This window comes from Thermobia domestica, chromosome 8 (genome assembly GCF_964235325.1).
Source record: "Thermobia domestica chromosome 8, izTheDome1.hap1.1, whole genome shotgun sequence".
NCBI classification, from domain to species: domain Eukaryota; kingdom Metazoa; phylum Arthropoda; class Insecta; order Zygentoma; family Lepismatidae; genus Thermobia; species Thermobia domestica.
Genome location: NC_137461.1, coordinates 57082854 through 57101927, shown reverse-complemented (window position 1 = coordinate 57101927; position 19074 = coordinate 57082854). Strand labels below are relative to the sequence as shown.

Genomic DNA, 19074 nt, shown 5'->3' with positions numbered 1-19074 from the left:
GGTATAGCCGGTACTCTGATGACAGCCATAATGTAAATCTGTTCCATATACTCAGTAGATATAGAAATTCCTACTCGCTTGAATGAAGGATTGATGACGCTAAGCGAGGACAGCCAAGGAAAAGACGAACTAAGGTCTAAGCATGCATCACGGATATTTCCGTATATTCAACATCAAACATCATATTGCACCACATTTTACTACTTCTGAAAGGAATTAATGATTTTTGACACACAGATATTATGTTCTCGATGTGTCAAATACGAGGAAAAGTAATATTGTTTAATGTTGGAGTATTTCTTTTACACTAAAACAGTAGAAGGATTTAAGAGTAAAACTTATTTTTTACGGTAATAATAATGTATGTTTTCAAGAGAGGGAAAGAGAACGAAACATTACAGGAATGTTAAAATATTTCGAGACTGAGGCCAATTACGTGTACCCTCAAATGGAGGCAATGACGTAATCAATGGCATCATAAACATAACAAATTGAACAGATAACGTTGAATATTGGATAATAAATTACCATGCAATATAATAAATCATACATTGAACTTACGGAGTGAATTCAAAATCGAAATGGTATTTGTAAGATATGGCTTGTAACGGACAGTGAAGGACTGTTACAAAATAATGTTATCTAAAAATAAGGACAACTATAAACAAAAGAATATACATATACATAATTCAAAATGCTTTTTTTGTTTGTTTGTTTGTTTTTTGTTTTTACCTGAATAGCTTTCTGTACCTCTGGCATAAGCTCATGGCAGCATTTTCGGAACTCTTCGACATTATCATCAATCATTTTCATCGTTTTGCTTCGGGTAGATAAAGCAGATCTTGTTGTAATAGAGTTCGATATGCTACTAGAAGGAGACAATGAAATCTTAGTTAGAGTGCCTTTTACAGTGCTACGCGGAGACATACGAGAAGATGAAGAACACTGTGAACACTGTTTTGTTTTTTGTTTCACTTTAGAGCGTTTTACCACATAAGTTAATTTTGAAGCTTTCCCTTGAGAAGACAACTTCGTTTCCGCATTTTGTTTTCTCGGTTTTTTATGAAGTGATGGCAAATCTTTGTGTTTCTTTGCATGACTTCCTTTAGCAGAACTAATAACTTTAGTCGTCATCTTAGAATATTTAGTACCTTTAGGTGTTACAGTAGAAACGGAATATTCCCGAGCGCTTGTTGGTTTTAAGAGATTTCCTGAAATTACTTGTTTTGAAGACTGTTTATCTTCAAGTTTTTCAATATTATTATTATTATTACAAGTTGATTTGCCATTTATTTGTATACTGCTTATATTTTCACTATCTGATATCAAGGAAGCATGGTGTGAATTGTGAAGTACAATTAACATGTTAGACTTTGGAATATCAATATGAAAAACTTTGGCTTCCACATCTCTTACTCTAGTAGATTTTTTATGGTCTTCTGTGCTTTGCGCTGAGTTAAGCATAGTGTTAACATTTTCCTCCATAAGGCGAATAATATTTCATTAACTAAATTGTACAACTATTTAATTATTTTCATTGTTCGTTGTTTTTGGTTTTGAAACAATATTTTCCATTTCATTGTCATTGTGCTGTTATTAACATCAATTGTATTGGTGTATTATAACAAAATATATTTATTCATGTCTTAAAATTTTGTGTTTTCTCATTTTCTTATATGATAACTTATCCTAAAATTTGCATTTATAACTCACGGAAAATTTATGAGAAAATCGTTATGACAACCTTAATATCATTGTTGACTATTATAAGAGTTTTGTGAGTTGTTGAGAAAAATAAAGAGACCAACTTGTGAATAGTTCATATCATAGGAGAATTGCACACTTTCAAAATTCTAAAGAACCTTGAATGTTTGAAATAAATTTGTATTCTGCAAAGTATATTCAAAGTGTTTTGATAATATACTCTGAATATAAGAAATAATTTAAAGTGCTACTACCTTACCACATTTTACCTTAAAAAGTGATATTTTATAAGGGCTTACTTCAGCCAAATTATTTTGAAAAGCAAAATGACACAAAATCTTTTTTTCAATATTATTCACTGTGTTTAATTAAAATTCTAACTAATTAAAATTCAAAAAATAAGGGAAGTTATTCGACAATAGGCACAAATAATAATACGTATATCTATATGTATAGTGAGTATCAAAATCTATAGTTGTTAACAGGTTTTCCTTTACGAATCTATATGACAAAAAACGAACGGAGTGAATTCTGTCATCATCGGACAGCAATAGGGATTATCTCTACTACAGACAAGAATTAGTGTTTCTTATCATCAAACATTTACTATTTTCTTCTTTTATTCTTTCTATTAGGTTAAAAACATGCTTGAACGATTTTTTTGGTTCAGTCTCATAATGCAGTGTAAGCCAGAGCTTCTGTAAGGAAATTAACAATATACATTTTGTCTTCTAATGTTACAAATTATGAAATATTGCTCCATTGAACATTTTATAGGTTACGAAAAATGCTATATAGTCAATCAATGTAGTGTAACTCCAAATTGGTAGTAGTAGAATTAATTTTCATAAAAGTAGAATTATACTACACTGGAAGAAATATAAAATGTGACAACTACATTACGTGATCAGAATTTATCAATGTGAGACTTCATAGACGCTCGAAAGCCAAAGAATGATTGGTTTATATATTCTTTTAAAAAAAATATGTAAATGTTTTATAATTTAATACTTACATTTGTCTTTTTTTTTCCATCCATATATATTGCAAGGATCCATACATCTTAAGATTATAAACAAACAATGGCAGACGATAGGAAGAAAGGAAGGGGACACGGAAAGCAACGAAGAAATCCGACAACCCCTCCCTCGAAAAGGACGGCTATATAAGCGAGCGACGGGATAAAGAAGTTTCAGTGATAGTGCTGATTATTCACCTAAAAACCCTTCTCCCGATGTCGCAATGGTCTATAGGGATACCCTTTAATATCTACTCTCGAGGCTGCTATGAGCTACGGAGTATGAACTATCTCGTCTAAGGGCGCTGTGAGCAAACATGCTTTCTACTCAAAGGTAACATTGTATACTGAAGGAGAATATTCATAACCTACACTGAGAGCATTTTAGGGTGATCAAAGACTTTTAGAAAAATTCTTTAAAACTTTGTGTAATAGTTTATATAAGACATTTTTTTATAATAAAAGGGTGAAGGGTTAAATTTCCGTGTACATTATTTTGATTCTATCTACAGAACATTGCAATATAGAGTAAATACAGACAAATGGTTTAAATTTATACATTCATTTTCCCCGTTTTCTCATCCTGATTCACTTGCAGGATCAAAATAATAAAATACAAATCAAATAAAACTGCAATTGAAGTTACAAGCACTAAGCGCGAAATTTGTCATCTCCACGCTATGAAGAAAATATTTATATCGTGTGTTATTCTGGATTAGTATAACCTTAAATTATTAATAAATATGCATAATGAAAAATTCAATTCATACGCAAAATTCAATGAAAAATTCAATACACATTTTATGAATAAAATATAACCAACTACCACATATTTGCATGCAGAGCCTTATTTATTTTTGTTGAAGTTCTGTTCATAAGTTCAATTCATGGCTATTCCGTTTTTATATATAAACACCTTTAAACCCTATACAATAAGACACAACACTCTCTATATAAGGAATATTCTTTATTGGAGTCTCTAACTGAATTACATGAAATACGCATTATTTTGAAAGAGTGAAGTCCTTCAAACAAAGTTGCCTCAGAGATCAAACTGAAGTAGTTACCTGGAAATGTAATATTAACACTATTTAAGCTTTATCAGAGGTCAGTTAAATTATTTACTTGACTAAATGAAATATCAGTTCTTTTTTTTTTTTCAGTTAGATTTAGAGATTTATATTTCATGATTTAGAGAAAATTTCTGAAAAATGTATAATCGTCTATTTGCTGGCTGAGGAGATATGTTGTGTGAGTTCTGGATTTCCCAATCCTTCTAGATAACATTTTAGAAAGACGAAATGTAGTTAAAACATTTTCTTACACTTGAAAACGATGTATTTCCCCATTTTATGACAGGGCTTAGGTAAAGATAAGTTTTGTCGAAATAACTCTTTCCATAGACCTTCATAAATGACTGATGCATAACTAAATTCACTTTCTCAAATCTAGAAACAAGTCTACTCCACTTAATGGAAATTGTTACGCACAGCTACCCCTATCGCACGGAAAGTATTAACGCGACACAAATTAAAGCTAGAACCACAAATAAAAAGACGCCGAAAATAAAAGTTAGTTAGTGTTTTGTTGAACCTACTTCCCTCTTGCATGCTTTCAGTCGTTCTGGAACACTCAAGGTGAAATGGCAAATTGTCCCAAACCTCTCTGATGGCACTTTTCTGCAGAGACAATGTAGAAATATCCATTGTAATAATATCCTTGAAACGTCTCTTCATGGTAGGTTTCCTATGGGAGTTTAAGTCTAGATTTTGCCCTGGGCAATCTTCAAAAAATGGATCAGAAGCACCTTTAAGCCAAGACACCACACTTTTGGCTGTATGGCAAGGAGCTCAATCTTGCATAAAAAAGACGCTCCACTTTTTGCAAAGGATGATTCCAATGCATCGTTTTATAGCTCAAAATAGACAAACTGATTAATGGTCTGGTTTTTAGGGAGAATAACTAAATCTCCCACACCACCATAACTAAAGGAAACTCAGATCATGATATTGGCAGGATGTTTTACAGATGGACAGGTGGGATCAGCACCAGGAGGACGGTACATTTGCTGGTAGCCAGTGCCACTAACAAAAAACGTGGTTTCATGAGTCCACAACACTTTTTTCCAGTCATTAACAGTTCAGTTTTTTTTAAAAACAGAAAGACAGTCTTTTCTTTTCTGTAAGAAGGGGTATCCGGCGAGCTCTGTAACTTCGCAGCCCTGAGTCGTTATGAATTTTCTCCCGCACTGTCCGATGGGACACATTACGAAACAATGCATGACTGTTTTCTTTTAGTTCCCTAGCTGCTAAAGAAATTTACTTCTGCCTTTTCATGATATTTAGCGTTCTTTGAGACACTTTCTTAGCCCTACCAGACTTTGGTCTTAGACGGGGCATTTTAACTTCCCCTTCGTTCTTAAAACGTTTCACCAATCACTGTACTGTTCTCAGCTTCAGACCCGTTTGCCTAGAGATATCTTTGGATAAGTTACCAACTTTAAACAGGGTAATCACAGCCTCATTTTTACCAGGCTTCAGAACGTGGTAAGGCATCTTGTCACAAAGAAATGAGATCGCACAAAGAGCGGCAACAAATTACATAAATTACTAAGAGCACGTGCATACGTCAAGTAATCCTGTCAACCCACCAAAGCAAATTGAAACTAGTTACTTTACAGCAAGCAACACAACAGATGGGTGTTTCCAGCCAGCGAGCGATAACACTTTACTCGGTGTCATTAAGGAAATATGAGGATGGTGTGTAAAAGTGTGTAAAAATATTGATGCTAACCTTTAGACGGCAGTACTTTCCGCGCGAACTGTATATGACCTTCTCGAAAATCGAGATCTAGATAAATTCTTTTCATGCATCATAGAAATGAAAATTTACAGAGAAAATCATTAGGTAATCAAAAGAATTAATCTAAAATAAATTGTTATAATGTAAACATCTTGACTGGCAATAAAGTGGAACGATACTCATTTTGCTTTTTTGTGTACTATTATATATTATTCAACAATTATTCAATATATTTTTTAAATCATATTTTATTCATTTCCATACATGCTATCCCCATTACAAACTTTTTCTTACAAATGTGTTGACACTTTTCAAAAGCTGTTAGCAAAAGTGCGATGTTTAACATAATTTTTAACATAATTTTTTGAAAAATATATTACACTAGACAGAAGAACAAGGTAAATACCTTTTGCCTGTTGATAAAATGAATTAATTATTTAATTTTTCACGTAATTAGTTTTCGTGCTATTGGACAGTTCCATCATATCTGAGCGCAATGATAAGTAGGGTGTAATATTCTGAAATTCCTATGAAGACATTGATTGAAGTTTCATTGAAATCACTAACATAGTTTCTGAATGATTTATAACAATTTTAGTTTAACACATTAACAAAGATGGTTAAACTAAATCTATTCAAACACTTAGACATATACTAGTCGACAGATCTCATTGAGCTATGTATAATAAATAAATAAAAAAAAAGCTGTACGAGAGCCATGCTAAGGTCAAAGTGATAGTGAAATAAACTATCATCAAGATCCTCATTGTGATACTAGTTAATAACAGTGCGTAGAAGGTTAATGAGATATAATCCAAAATTATCAGCTCTTTACTTTCTGTTTAACTAAACAAATGTCCAAAGCTAATATACGTAAATGTGGATACCAATCGATAGTTGATATCAACCTAAACAAAATGCATACGAAATACTGTATTATAATGTGCAGACCATTGGTTCTCGAATTATTAATCATCAAATTTAGGTTTGGACATAATGCACTCAAGAAATTTCACTAAATTACGATCAATAATACCCATCTTATCTTGAACAAACTTGGCACAGTGGTAGATGTTGACGAGCTTTGTACACTTTCAAGAATAGTGTCAAGTATTATCGTTTCGGATTTTTTTTTTAATTTCTGAGTTACTGATCATCGAAGCACGGTTTGAATTCTGTGATATAAAGAACTTTCACTAAAATGCGACTAATGGAATTCATAGGATCTTGATGGAATGGTAATAGACTTCACAAGCTTGAGGTTAAATTCCCAGGGATATTTGAGGTACGTATGTTTGATGTTAAATTCCTAGGTGTAGTTTCAAGAAACTAGAGAAAAACCCATTTTTATGGCACTAAAAAGTATGTCGTTCATTCCTACGTAATATTAATTCAGAGTTTTTGTTCTTTATAAAATAATATTTTTTTATTATTTACGTACTCCATATGTAAATTAGTCAGTTTTCTTATAGCAAAGAGAATCATCCTTCGTGGATTTCTTTTTGGCAAATCTTTATTATAGATACACACTGCACTTACTTCTCGGTTTGTTTAAGTCCAAGCTGAAGATTTGTTGGCCAGCAACTCGGGAACCAAAAACCTCCACTAGAGCAAATTTGAAATGTTTAAATTAGAGTTTAACATCCTTTATATGTTTATGAAATATCGTGCTATACGGACTTTTAGCTCTTGAGATATTAGCCATAAAATCCGTGATTTGGACTCAAATAATTCCAAACTCGAAATTTAATAACAAATTATTCGAGAACTAAAGATCTGCACATCACAATATTTGAAATGCACACTAAGCTCATAAAGGTCTACCAACATGTCAAATATGGTCAAGATCAAATATATATCTTCTGTTGATTGTATCTAACGAATATTTCTTGCGAAAATTCGATTACGTTCAAGCCGCAAATATGATGGTCAATAACTGGAGAACTAAAGGTCTTCTTCACTTGACCATATCGGAAATGACGGTAGATTTTGACGAAGTTATTAGGCATTCAAATTATTATGTTGTGCAGGGTTTTGGTTCTCGACTTACTGACCATTAGTTAAAAAGTGAATCCAAACCCGAAATTTGGTAGTCTATAATTCGAGAACTAAAGATCTGCACGCCATAATAATTCATATGTACTTAATTTCATAAAGATCTACTATCATGCCAATTTTGGCCAAAATCAAACTAAGTTCCACCAATCGCGTTTTACTGAAATTTCTTGATTTTAGTTAGTCCAAACTCTATTTTGATGGTCATAAATCCGGAAACTAAAGGTAAACACACTAAAATATTTTATATAAAGTTAGCATGGGTACTAAGCTCGTCAGGGTCTACCATTATACCAAGTTTAGTCAAGATCTGATATGTTTTATCAATGGTGATTTAGTTAAATTTCATGATTTCACTAAGTCTAAACCCAAATTTCACAATCAATAACTCGAGAACCAATGGTCTACACACCCTATTTCATATACATACAAAACTGTGCGAGGTTTACTAGAATGACAAATTTGGTCAAGATTGGTTAGTGTCGTCGATAGCATACCATATATGATATCCTTTGAATCAGTCCGACTCCAACTTTGATTGCCTATAATTCAGGGACCAAAGGCCAGCAGAGCATAATATTTCATATGAGCTGAGCTTATAAATTTTTATCACCATCCCAGTTTTGGTCAAAATCGGATGAGTTACATAGATTGCGTACGATATATGCTATACTTGTGATTGATTTTGTTTTAGAAAAATTAAATGAATAACCAAAACAGACTGTCAGCCCCTTGCGTACCTGTGACAACCATGTGGATGTCATGAAAACGTTTCCCTTATTAAGAGGTCATATTAATCCTAGACATGCTGAAATTTATTAGTGGATGCAAGATAAGACTTCGTTCTATTATTTCTCCATAGGTGACAGCACCTTATTGACAGAAAAGACCAAAAAATGCGTTGTTTCAGTAAATGACAGGCCTAAGAGAACATTCAAGTACAACACACATGTATTTATTTTGACGATAAACAATGAACTACTTCGAGATCTATTGCAAGATCGGAAAAGGAAAACCTTTGTCTGATCTTCGGTCAGTGTTACCAACCTCAAGCAGCATAAAATCCCTTCAGAACATCAGAATTTCCATTTTTCAGTTCAAATGTCACAATGCAACGCAAATAATTGTTTTTATCAGTAATGTGAATGCTCTCCTCAGGCATGCACAAAAACTATGCCTATATAATAGTCTAGAAAGTCTTTTAAGCAGTAAATGAAACCGTTATTACAACATGCACATAGGGAAATGACACCCGGAACGCAAGGGATTAACTAACACATTGTATTATTGTTTATATATAATACTCATACCTAACAATGACATATATACTCGTAACAGTTAAATACGTACTAAATGAATTTTATTAGATAGAAACTATAAAAAAGCTTTCTTTAAGCTAATTTGCATCATATAATAAAATAAAGTTTGAAGGAAGGAAATAAAAGAAGGAGAAATAGTATTTTCGGATAAATTAAAAGAAATAATTATAATCACTAAAGTCCAAATTATATAGGTTATTCTGATTTGATAGAACAGAACTAGCAGAAGTAGCACAAATTCTTCCCAAACATTCTGTCCTAAATAAATACTTGAAATCTAGCTAATTTATTCCAAAACAAGATGTGTAAATTCTCAAGAGATGTAAGTAAGCTGAACAAGTCTCACAATTTTGAGCTTAACGTCTCACAAGTTTGCACCGCACTGGAGACGGCGGTTAGGAGAGTTGATAATTGAGGAATAACAAAAGTAGAAGGAGACCAGAAAACCCCAAAAATCTCACGCACACGGTATTTGTCCATCACAAAGTCCATTTGGCGAAAGCTGGAATCGAGCCAGGGGCCTCACGCACCAGAAGTAAGTGGATGTATTTATTGGTTGTAACATTTATGGGGAAATTATAATTTATAGTGCATATTACGGTACGGACAAACTAATGCAATGATAATGTTAATTACAGCCTATATGAGATGTAAAGCAGTTAGCATATTTATTAACCATCATGATATCCATCAGCAAATAAACTTCAATAATTACAGAATAATTCCGAATATCAGAGTACACCTTGAATCTCATTTGAGACAAACTACAAATTTTGATCTGATCTAGACTACATCCGGAAGTTAATTTCAATTTCTAGAAGAAGCTATTAGCACGAAAATCTTCCAGACCGATTAATCAAGATGGCAGTACGGAAACAGTGTTGGGAAATAACAAATATGATATGAAAGCTTAAATGTAATCGCTTCTTAAAATTAATTTTATCCTTATTTAAATTATTTTGATAAAATCAATGATCTATTATCAACATCCAATAGCAATAATGTCTTCTAACTCTGATTAAAAGAACGTACATAAATATTAACATAAAATTCATTAAACTTTTGAATCTTGTTAAATTGAAAATTTTCCTTCAAACTTGATTATATTTATTTAATCAATATTAATTCGAATGAAAGAACTCTTAACTGAGGGAACAACGTATTTAATTATTAAACAAGCATGAATTATTAAATCAAACAATCAGAGATAGTACCAAATGGTAAAACGATATTGAAGCGCAAAAGAACAAATTTACTTCAAATTGTGACTAATCAAACAAATTCACTACAAAATAAACTGACCGATTTAATAACTAATCATTTACTATCATCTCAAAATAATAACATAATTAGTAACGACTAAAACTGAATTCTGAACCCCTAAAAAAATAAATATACTCTCACAAGTGAGGAGGAGGAAAAAATTAAAGTAAAGAAATAACAATCATATTGTATGTAAATACCTACCAAGTAAGATATAAAGCGACAAAAAATATGCAGAAATGTATACCTTAAATATGTCAAAATCAAATACTAGCTTGGTCGTAATATTTTAAGCCATTGAAAGACTTAACAATTAGATTATTAACAATATCGTGTTTTGCGAGAAGAATAGACGTTCACATTGATTACAACTAAGTTAGGATGAGTGTAAAGTAAAGAGAAGATTTCATAAACTCCCTCATTACGCGAATATATAATTGTAAAAATGATATATGAGCACTAATGAAGCTAAGAAAAAAGCTTTAGAATACCCAAGTGGATTTAGGAGTTGCTGATCTTTTACTTTTTATTTCCCCATTTATTTCTCCATTAAAGAATATTTAAAGAAAACGTTTCCTTGGCACTACTGAGTGCGTGAAAAGCTATTGCCTTGTCAGAAAATCGATTCTAACTGATTAAGCACGTATTATCTTTGTCTCTCTTTTTCACACTGTTTCACCAGGAGTCTAGCTCCTTAAGTAGAATAATCAACAATATAGGTTATTTGGCTTCTGAACAACCTTTTCACAGACGAATGTTTGTCAACCATATTTCTCAAAACGGAAATCACAATAAATCAGTTAATCTTTAATTTTTTTTTGAAAAAAAAAAGCTGTGATTTTAGAGTACTCACTCACATGATCTTAACTTTGTCACTGTATATGAGATTATATACCAGTGCAATAACTTAGTAGATATTGAGATACCAAATACTCCATTCAAAAATATTGAGATGTCGCCGCTTTTCCTACAATCCAAAGATTAAGTGGGGTAAATTATATTACGATTTACTGATTAACTCAATGGTTGGATAGTCAGGTCAACGATCTTTGAAGATAATGATTCATTATATAATCCCTCAATTCCTATCCACATGAAAAATTCCTACGCTGTGGAATTTACCCCTCAACTTAGCAACACTAAACTCAATGAAAACAATGTGGAACCTAAAGATAAAACAAGCAAAGACGCCATCAGTAGTACCAATCTCAAAACGTACGACCAGTGTAATGGTGAATGCTCTGTGATGAATGTTACACTGAACACTCTGTATAATTTCGAACTTATTGTGATGGTAAAATAACCGTGTTGAAGGAGAGCAGTCTGCAGTCTGTTTGTAGTTGGCAGAAAGGATGAATGGTTACAGGAAGTTGTAAGATAAAGAACTTGGAATAACGATGTTTTCTTAGGATGACATTTGATATTTATTACCCCTAAAATAGAAGCATTGCGTGCATCTATTAGTTAGAAGCGTTGCGTTCATCTATTAATTAGAAGCGCTGCGTGCATCTATTAGTATTAGTAAATAAATATTAGCCTGGCTTTGAAAAGATAGTTTGTTGTATTTTATAAAATGACTAGCAGTAGCGACAATGCGGGATATTGCTAGTTATTATATAAAATACAACCAACTACCTTCGCCAAGACCAGGCTAATATTTATTTACTAATACTGATAGATGCACACAACAATTCTAACTATTTGAAAGAAACTAAATATTAAACGTCATGCTAGGAAAGTAGTATTATTCCAAGTTCCTCTTACAATTTCTTGCAGCCATGCGCCCTTTCCACCAACCTACACAGAGGCTACTGACTACTCTCTTTCAACACAGAATAATTCATCATCACACTAAGTTCGAAAGTAAACAGAAATTCACTATAACATTCTTTACAGACCATTCATCGCAGACCATTCACCATTATAACCAGTAGTCGTTTAAACACGCGGATGATTGTATTCCAGACTTGCGCAAGTTCGTTTAGGACATTACTTGTAATAAACAAGTCTGTTTTGATTAGCACCGTTTAAATATCTTCAGATATTACATTTTACAAAGTTTCCGGACGCTTTTGTTAGAAAGAAAATAGAAGACACGTCTACGGAAAGAGGGCGTTTGTTAACTCTATAGATAGTGGTAAAAGTCCAAGATCACATCTTTTAGCTACAAATGTTGTTATTACTTTTATAAAGATAAGTTGAAGTTATAATTGCATTTTTGTTAATTGAGCTAAGCCACACTAATATTAAGAATCTCTGTCACGGGACATAATGCTTTTATGCTGCCAAGTATTCTACAGGGATACGGACAAAATCTCGCGGCCGAAACATCGACGCCCAAAATCTCGCCGGCCAAAATCTCGCGTGGTCAAAACCTCGCCGCCCAAAATCTCGCGTGGCCAAAACCTCGCAGCCCAAAATCTCGCGGGACAAAATCTCGCCGGGCCAAAACCTCGCCGCCCAAAACCTCGCGTGGCCAAAACCTCGCCGCCCAAAACCTCGCGGGACAAAATCTCGCCTGGCCAAAACCTCGCGTTGCCAAAACCTCGCCGCCCAAAATCTCGCCGGGCCAAAACCTCGCCACCCAAAACATCGCGTGGCCAAAGCCTCGCCGCCAAAACCTCGTGAGCCAAAATCTCGCCTGCAGCTTAATAAAAATTCAGTGTAGTATAACAATATCTGCTGCTTTTCTTATAAGTAAAAAGAAAAAAAGGAAGGAAGAGCTTGGTGTGGTGACAGTAGGGGCGCCGAATTCTACTTCGCTCCGGGCGCCAAAATCTCTAGCTACGGCTCTGTATATATATATATATATATATCCCACTCCCCCTCCCTTTTGTTGTGCTGACAAATTTAAATTATAAAAGACATCCTAGGCTCATCTATGTTGAAAATTTGATTGAGATCGGTAGGATGGCTCAGGAGGTATAATGTAACAAACATAGTCATTTAATTTTTATATATATAGATTTCCAAAGCATGCATTAGCATTTTCTTGTCATTATTTTAATGTAATTATGTGTTATTACTAAATATATACATATAGTAATATATAGAACATTCTACATTGAAGAAATCGTCGTGAAGAGGTTTTATCCTGACGACATTTCCTCCTAGGCGACACTACGTCTCGCTTAATTTAGACCAGGCGAGATTCTGTGTCGCGAGATCATTAAAACGAGGTTTTGGCCAGGCAAGGTTTTGGCCCCGCGAGATTTTGGTCCGCGACGTTTTGGGCGGCGAGGGTTTGGCCAGGCGGAGTTTTGGCCATGCGAGATTTTGTCCCGCGAGGTTTTGGCCAGGCGAGGTTTCGGCCCGGCGAGATTTTGGGCCGCGAGGTTTTGGGAGGCGAGGTTTTGGCCAGGCGAGGTTTCGGTCCGCGAGGTTGTCGCCGCGACGTTTTGTACCCAAACCATTCTACATTAGCTAATGAACATAATAGAGTTCAGGGTTAAACTGGTGTCACTAGCTGGTTCGCTCGAAGCGGCTATTAAAATTCCTCAACTTTCTAGAGCCGTGTTAAAATTGTTTCGCTCCACTTCTAGATTCAAAAAACTTTAATTCTCTAGTACTATTTCTGAGAATCTAGTATCTATATATCAGGATAATTACATTTTAATTAATGAAATGTAGAAAATTAGATGATGTCTTAATTATATACACCAGCTTTTAAACAGACAATTAACACATGCTGCAGTTGATATATCATTTAATTTTCTACATATGATACATCATTCTAATTTTCACATATATTTCCTTCCAGCTTTTAAGCAGACAATTGAAACATGCTACAGCTGAGACATGACACTAATTTTCTGCAGCATTTCATCAATGGAAATGTAATTCTTTCGACGTGCAGGTATTTATTTTTAAATTTATTTTTATTGTCAGAGAAGCAAATTTTTGTTTGGTGCTGATGCAAACCGATATGAAATAGAGCCACTTAATGTCACGTTAAGAAGAAAGCAATCCCCGAACATTCTAAACATCAGTTAGTCTTATGGAATTTCTTCTTTAATTCTAGGCCTTCTCAATATTTAATGAGTTTTGAGTACAAAGTGTGAATATACACTCTGTAAAGAAAAAATAGCGACACTTGCACGGATATGTTTTTCGCAACATACTTTAATCAATATGATTTTTTACATGAATTCCTATTAATATTACGATGCATATTCCTAATGAGCAGTTCATTCTTAATACTTGCGCCACAGTTTCAGGCTTTTGACATAAATTTAATGAATTTAAATGCATATAAAAGTAGCTATATGTGTTTTGAGCAAAATCGTTTAAGGAAGAGTTATACATAAAACTGAAAAAGATCAACAACAATAGCAGAAAACAAGAAATGGAATTTCTTAAGGGTAAGACATATTGTATGTAAACATCAGGAAGTAGCATACACCAAGCTAGTATTTTGTATGTGCACCATGGGCTTTCTGCAGTGCAGCGAATCATTGGAGCCCTTTGGTAACAAAGCAATTGGAAAATGCAACGTCAATTTCACGGAATAACACCCGGATTATCTGTTCCTTGAATTCCGTTTTATTTGAGATAGTTGTCTATTGAATCTTCTGCTCATATTGACCCACAAATTTTCAATTGGATTCATGTCAGGTGAGTTTGGAGGCCATATGAGTCTCTAAATAGTCATGTTCTTCAACCACGTATTAACGTTTTTCGCTCGGTGGCATGAAGCATTATCGTCCTGAAAAAAGAAGTAATCCAAATTTTCTTCAGAAAAGTCATCTTTAGCTGTTGTAAGAACTTAACGTTACAAAATTTGAAGATATTTTCGTGCATCAAACGATCTTTCACATTTATTCGTTGTTCTGACGTCTTCAACGGTGAACCAAGCCCGTATCATCACTCAGTAACTGAATATTTGCATCTCTTAAACAAAGTCAAGTTCCTTGCTTGTTCGTATCCACAACTTCACACCACTATCGTTTCCCACTATTCTAAACTTCTTTTCAACGAAGAAAACGACGTGCATGCAGTTGTCATAAATCCAAGTTGCATATCGACTCACAAAACTACATGTTGAAGTCCTCTGTGTTTTGTCAGTTTCAACTTTCTACGTGGTTTCTTCTTTGTAATATCCTCTTCATACAGTCAAGACAATACAGTTGTACGACTAACTGCAGTTCCAAGATCATGTCAAACTACAGAAGCGATTTTTTGGGGAAATCACTCCTTAAATCGGCAGTGCTATTGATTTCATTTAGCAATCTGCTCTGAGTGATGCTTTCTTTTTCTTTCATACTGTTGACAAAGGGACGATTTCTTATGCTGTTTCCACTTGTGAATTACTCTTCTTGCCGTAGAATGATGGATTTTCAGTATTCCATCTATTCCCTAAGAGATTTGCCTTAGCTGCGCAAAGCAAGAATTATGTCTTGTTCACATGACAACAAGTCACATTTCTTACTCATCTTATATGTTTACAGTCCACATGTAGCAACAATATCACACACAAACAACGCTGCACAACAACAATTTTGCCAATTGACACTGTCCAAACAATGAGAAAACAAAGAACACTCATAAAATGCTATTTACCTCAGCCTACACATCACAAATGCAATGCAGAATTCTTACTACAATAATATACGAGATGCACTCGGTGCCATCTAGCGAAAATATTACTGATACACAAACAATTGGCAAGCGATGTCGTACACCACAGGTGTCACAGATAACGTAAATGAACTATTTCACTCTTCATTTCCTTCTATTCCTCTTCTAACAGGCTGCAACTATGGTTTTCTGTGTAAGTTAGCTTGAGAATTGAGGTGTCGCTATTTTTTCTTTACAGAGTGTAAACATGCTGCACGACTTAATTTCAGTCACTGTTATCAGTATCATTGGAATATACAGGGTGGGCCATTTTAATTAATCCACGGAAATATCTGAAAAATGATAAAACATAGAAGAAATTTTTCAAGTTCACGTTATATATTGCTAAGGGGGAAACCCAATTCCGCCAAAAGTATCCCTCCCCGCCCCCCCTAAATGGGGGTAACGGGGGGTAACTTTGAAATGTCAAATGGGAACATGGGTCGAGTAATACCTCGTTCGAAAGGTCTTGGAAAACTAAGTAACGCTGTACCAAAAGATGTTTCATATTGTGCACCAGTTTCAAAATGGCCGCCATGATATGGTTCGGAAACTCCAGTACCCGTAGTATGAAAACCATGGAAGGTAAATGAATGGAACAAAATTGAAATACGTAAATATCATAGGGCATATCGAACAGTGTGGTCCCTGTGATCCCAGTGGCCTCCCTAAAGGGGTCTTGGGGGCTAACTTCAAAATTTCAAATAGTAACATGATTCGAGTGGTACCTCGTTCGATAAATCTTGCAAAATCTAACATATTGCAGGAGAAAACGATTGATGTGAAATGGCAGTGTTCTCAAAAGGCCGCCGAAACATAGTATCCGTGTCAGAGAAAAGGTTTAGTACCCGTAGTATGAAAGCGATTGGAGATAAATCAACAAAATAAAAACTGGAGTAGCTAACTGACGTAAGGCACATCGAGAGGTGTTGTCGGGGTGACTCCAAGGGCCAACTGAAAGGTATCCGGGGCCAACTTGAAAATTTCAAATAGCAGCTTGAAGCGAGTAACATCACGTTACATAGACAAATTAATATCAAACAGCTTCTGTAAGAAAATTTTCGACATGAGACACCGTTTTCAAAATGATCGCAAAGACATGGTGACTGTGTCTAAGAAAACGTCTAGTGCCCATAGTATGAATACGGTTAGACATAAATGAAAATAACGAAAATTAAATAGGAAAACCACGGAGGCGTTCCAAGGCTCGAGAATAATACAACAGAGATAAAAATATTAGAGTAAAATTGCCATAATGTATAGAGAGAAATCCAAGTCCTGCAAAATTATCTCTCCCTGCGCTCTGTATGTGAGTGGGGTGGAAAGTAAAGTGAAAGTTCAAACGAGAACTCTACTTTAATTCGTAAATTAAGGCTAACCTTACAAATAGGTATGGTGTGGTTGAAACATTTGTTTGTAAGGATGACGCTGTAGTGACTAAAAAAAGAGAAACTTTTATGCAATGCGTGCTGGTTATTCAGAAAGCATTTCGGGGATATACGTACACACCGTTTCGTCCCTCAAGCTCACAATATGACATGAATGCTAATAGTTAATCAAAATGTAACTGTGGCCATCCGCGTTAGCTTAGTGCACCAATTCTCTATGCATGAAGTCTGCCTTCCAAACAGCATTGGGTAGGTCAAGCGTACGCCCGAACCGTTGTCGGGTCGGACATTGAAATTTTGAAGTTAGCCCACAAGACCCCTTCAGGGAGGCCACTGGGATCACAGGGATTACATCATTCGATATGCCCTATGATATTTACATATTTCAATTTTGTTCCATTCATTTACCTTCCATGGTTTTCATACTACGGGTACTGGAGTTTACGAACCATATCATGGCGGCCATTTTAAAACTGGTGCACAATATAAAACATCTTTTGGTACAGCGTTACTTAGTTTTCCAAGACCTTTCGAACGAGATATTACTCGACCCATGTTCCCATTTGACATTTCAAAGTTACCCCCCGTTACCCCCATTTAGGGGGGGCGGGGAGGGGTACTTTTGGCGGAATTGGTTTTCCCCCTTAGCAATATATAACGTGTACTTCAAAAATTTCTTCTATGTTTTATCATTTTTCAGATATTTCCGTGGATTAATTAAAATGGCCCACCCTGTATAATAAATACATATAATATAATCATATAGTGCATACATAGGTGCACTTACTGTACTAATCATAGAAGCGGTTATTAACTGATATGAATGACACTTTGAGTAAACGTGAGTAAAAGAAGATTGTTTTAACATTGTTTTTTTTTTACTCCTTAGTATTTGAATATAAAGTACTTTTGTTAGACATTTCAATAACATCAATCCAATATTATCTGACGAAGAAATGTTTTCTTATGTTAGAAACAAATATCCACATAATATTTTTTTAAAATCACATATTTTGAGCATATGTTATTTGATTTGATTCTTTACTAACACTTCAGTTACCTAACATTTTGAATTTTCTCTAATATTTCGAATTTTCTATTTCTGTAAGATGTCTTATGACGCAATAGTAACTTATAATGATCTTCACAAACAGAAAATTCGACGTATCAATTTCATTTGAATTAAACGAGAGACTAGGAATTAAATCAAGTCCAATTTTGTTGGAATTATATCATTAACCTAGGCAATAACAAATTTTGTTTAATAAAAGTAAGTTTCAAAAATGTACAAAAATTTCTCACTACGCAACAAAAAGCTTTTCAGTAATTTTTCGTAAGTAAATAAACCATAGTGATTGGCTAATATAAACAAAAAATTGAGAATGGAATTCATTATTCTTAAAAAGACTACAAATGTGCCTTTTATAATTGTTTTACGAAGTTTTGAGGAATTTTGCAATGTAGTTTTTAGTTATCCAGTGGAATATTGATGAGGACAAAAACATAAAAAACATTTGAATCATTTCTCCATTTAATTTTCATAAGGTGAGACCCTCCGATGAAGCTTGCAGAACCTAAAGCATGCGAAATATTAAGAAAAGGATAAAATTAAGTAACATCCGCACAAGGTACATGATCTTTAATTTTTTTTATTTTTCTTATTATATATAATTTGCATGAACAATGTGAAAACTTTAATCCTCGCAAGAGGTTACTGTAAAAAGCGATATGCGACACTACGAATCTAATAGATCGTCGGCACCGGATAGGAGTTAGCATTTGATAGTGTAATTTAAAGGAATGTATTTATTATTACTTTAAGGACATAAATCTAATATTTGCCTTAAAACTAAATAGATAAATAAATGTATAATAGTTCCATGGAGAAATAATACATATTTTAACACTA

General features: G+C 34.1%; 2 protein-coding genes across 6 annotated transcripts in view; both read right to left on the bottom strand.

Moving 5' to 3' along the window:
• The window catches only part of LOC145692919 (tubulin glycylase 3A-like), a 44236-nt gene extending 42528 nt beyond the window's left edge, over window positions 1-1708 (bottom strand). The window contains exon 1 of one of the 2 annotated variants that reach the window (XM_081768474.1): window positions 733-1708. In XM_081768474.1, the coding sequence (XP_081624600.1) occupies window positions 733-1485 (753 nt within the window). In that variant the 5' untranslated portion in view covers window positions 1486-1708. The remainder of the gene's footprint in view (window positions 1-732) is intronic. The other variant, XM_081768475.1, reaches the window with a different exon arrangement.
• Window positions 1709-3685: 1977 nt separating this feature from the next.
• Window positions 3686-19074, bottom strand: part of LOC145692920 (tubulin glycylase 3A-like) — a 60935-nt gene continuing 45546 nt past the window's right edge. For 2 of the 4 annotated variants that reach the window (XM_081768476.1, XM_081768479.1), the window contains one exon: window positions 3686-3789. Coding sequence is in view for 1 of the 4 variants with exons in the window: in XM_081768478.1 (XP_081624604.1) it covers window positions 18633-18739 (107 nt within the window). In the remaining 3 variants the exon portion in view is untranslated. Of the gene's footprint in view, window positions 3790-18555; window positions 18740-19074 lie in introns of those variants that run through there. The other 2 variants (XM_081768478.1, XM_081768477.1) reach the window with 2 other exon arrangements.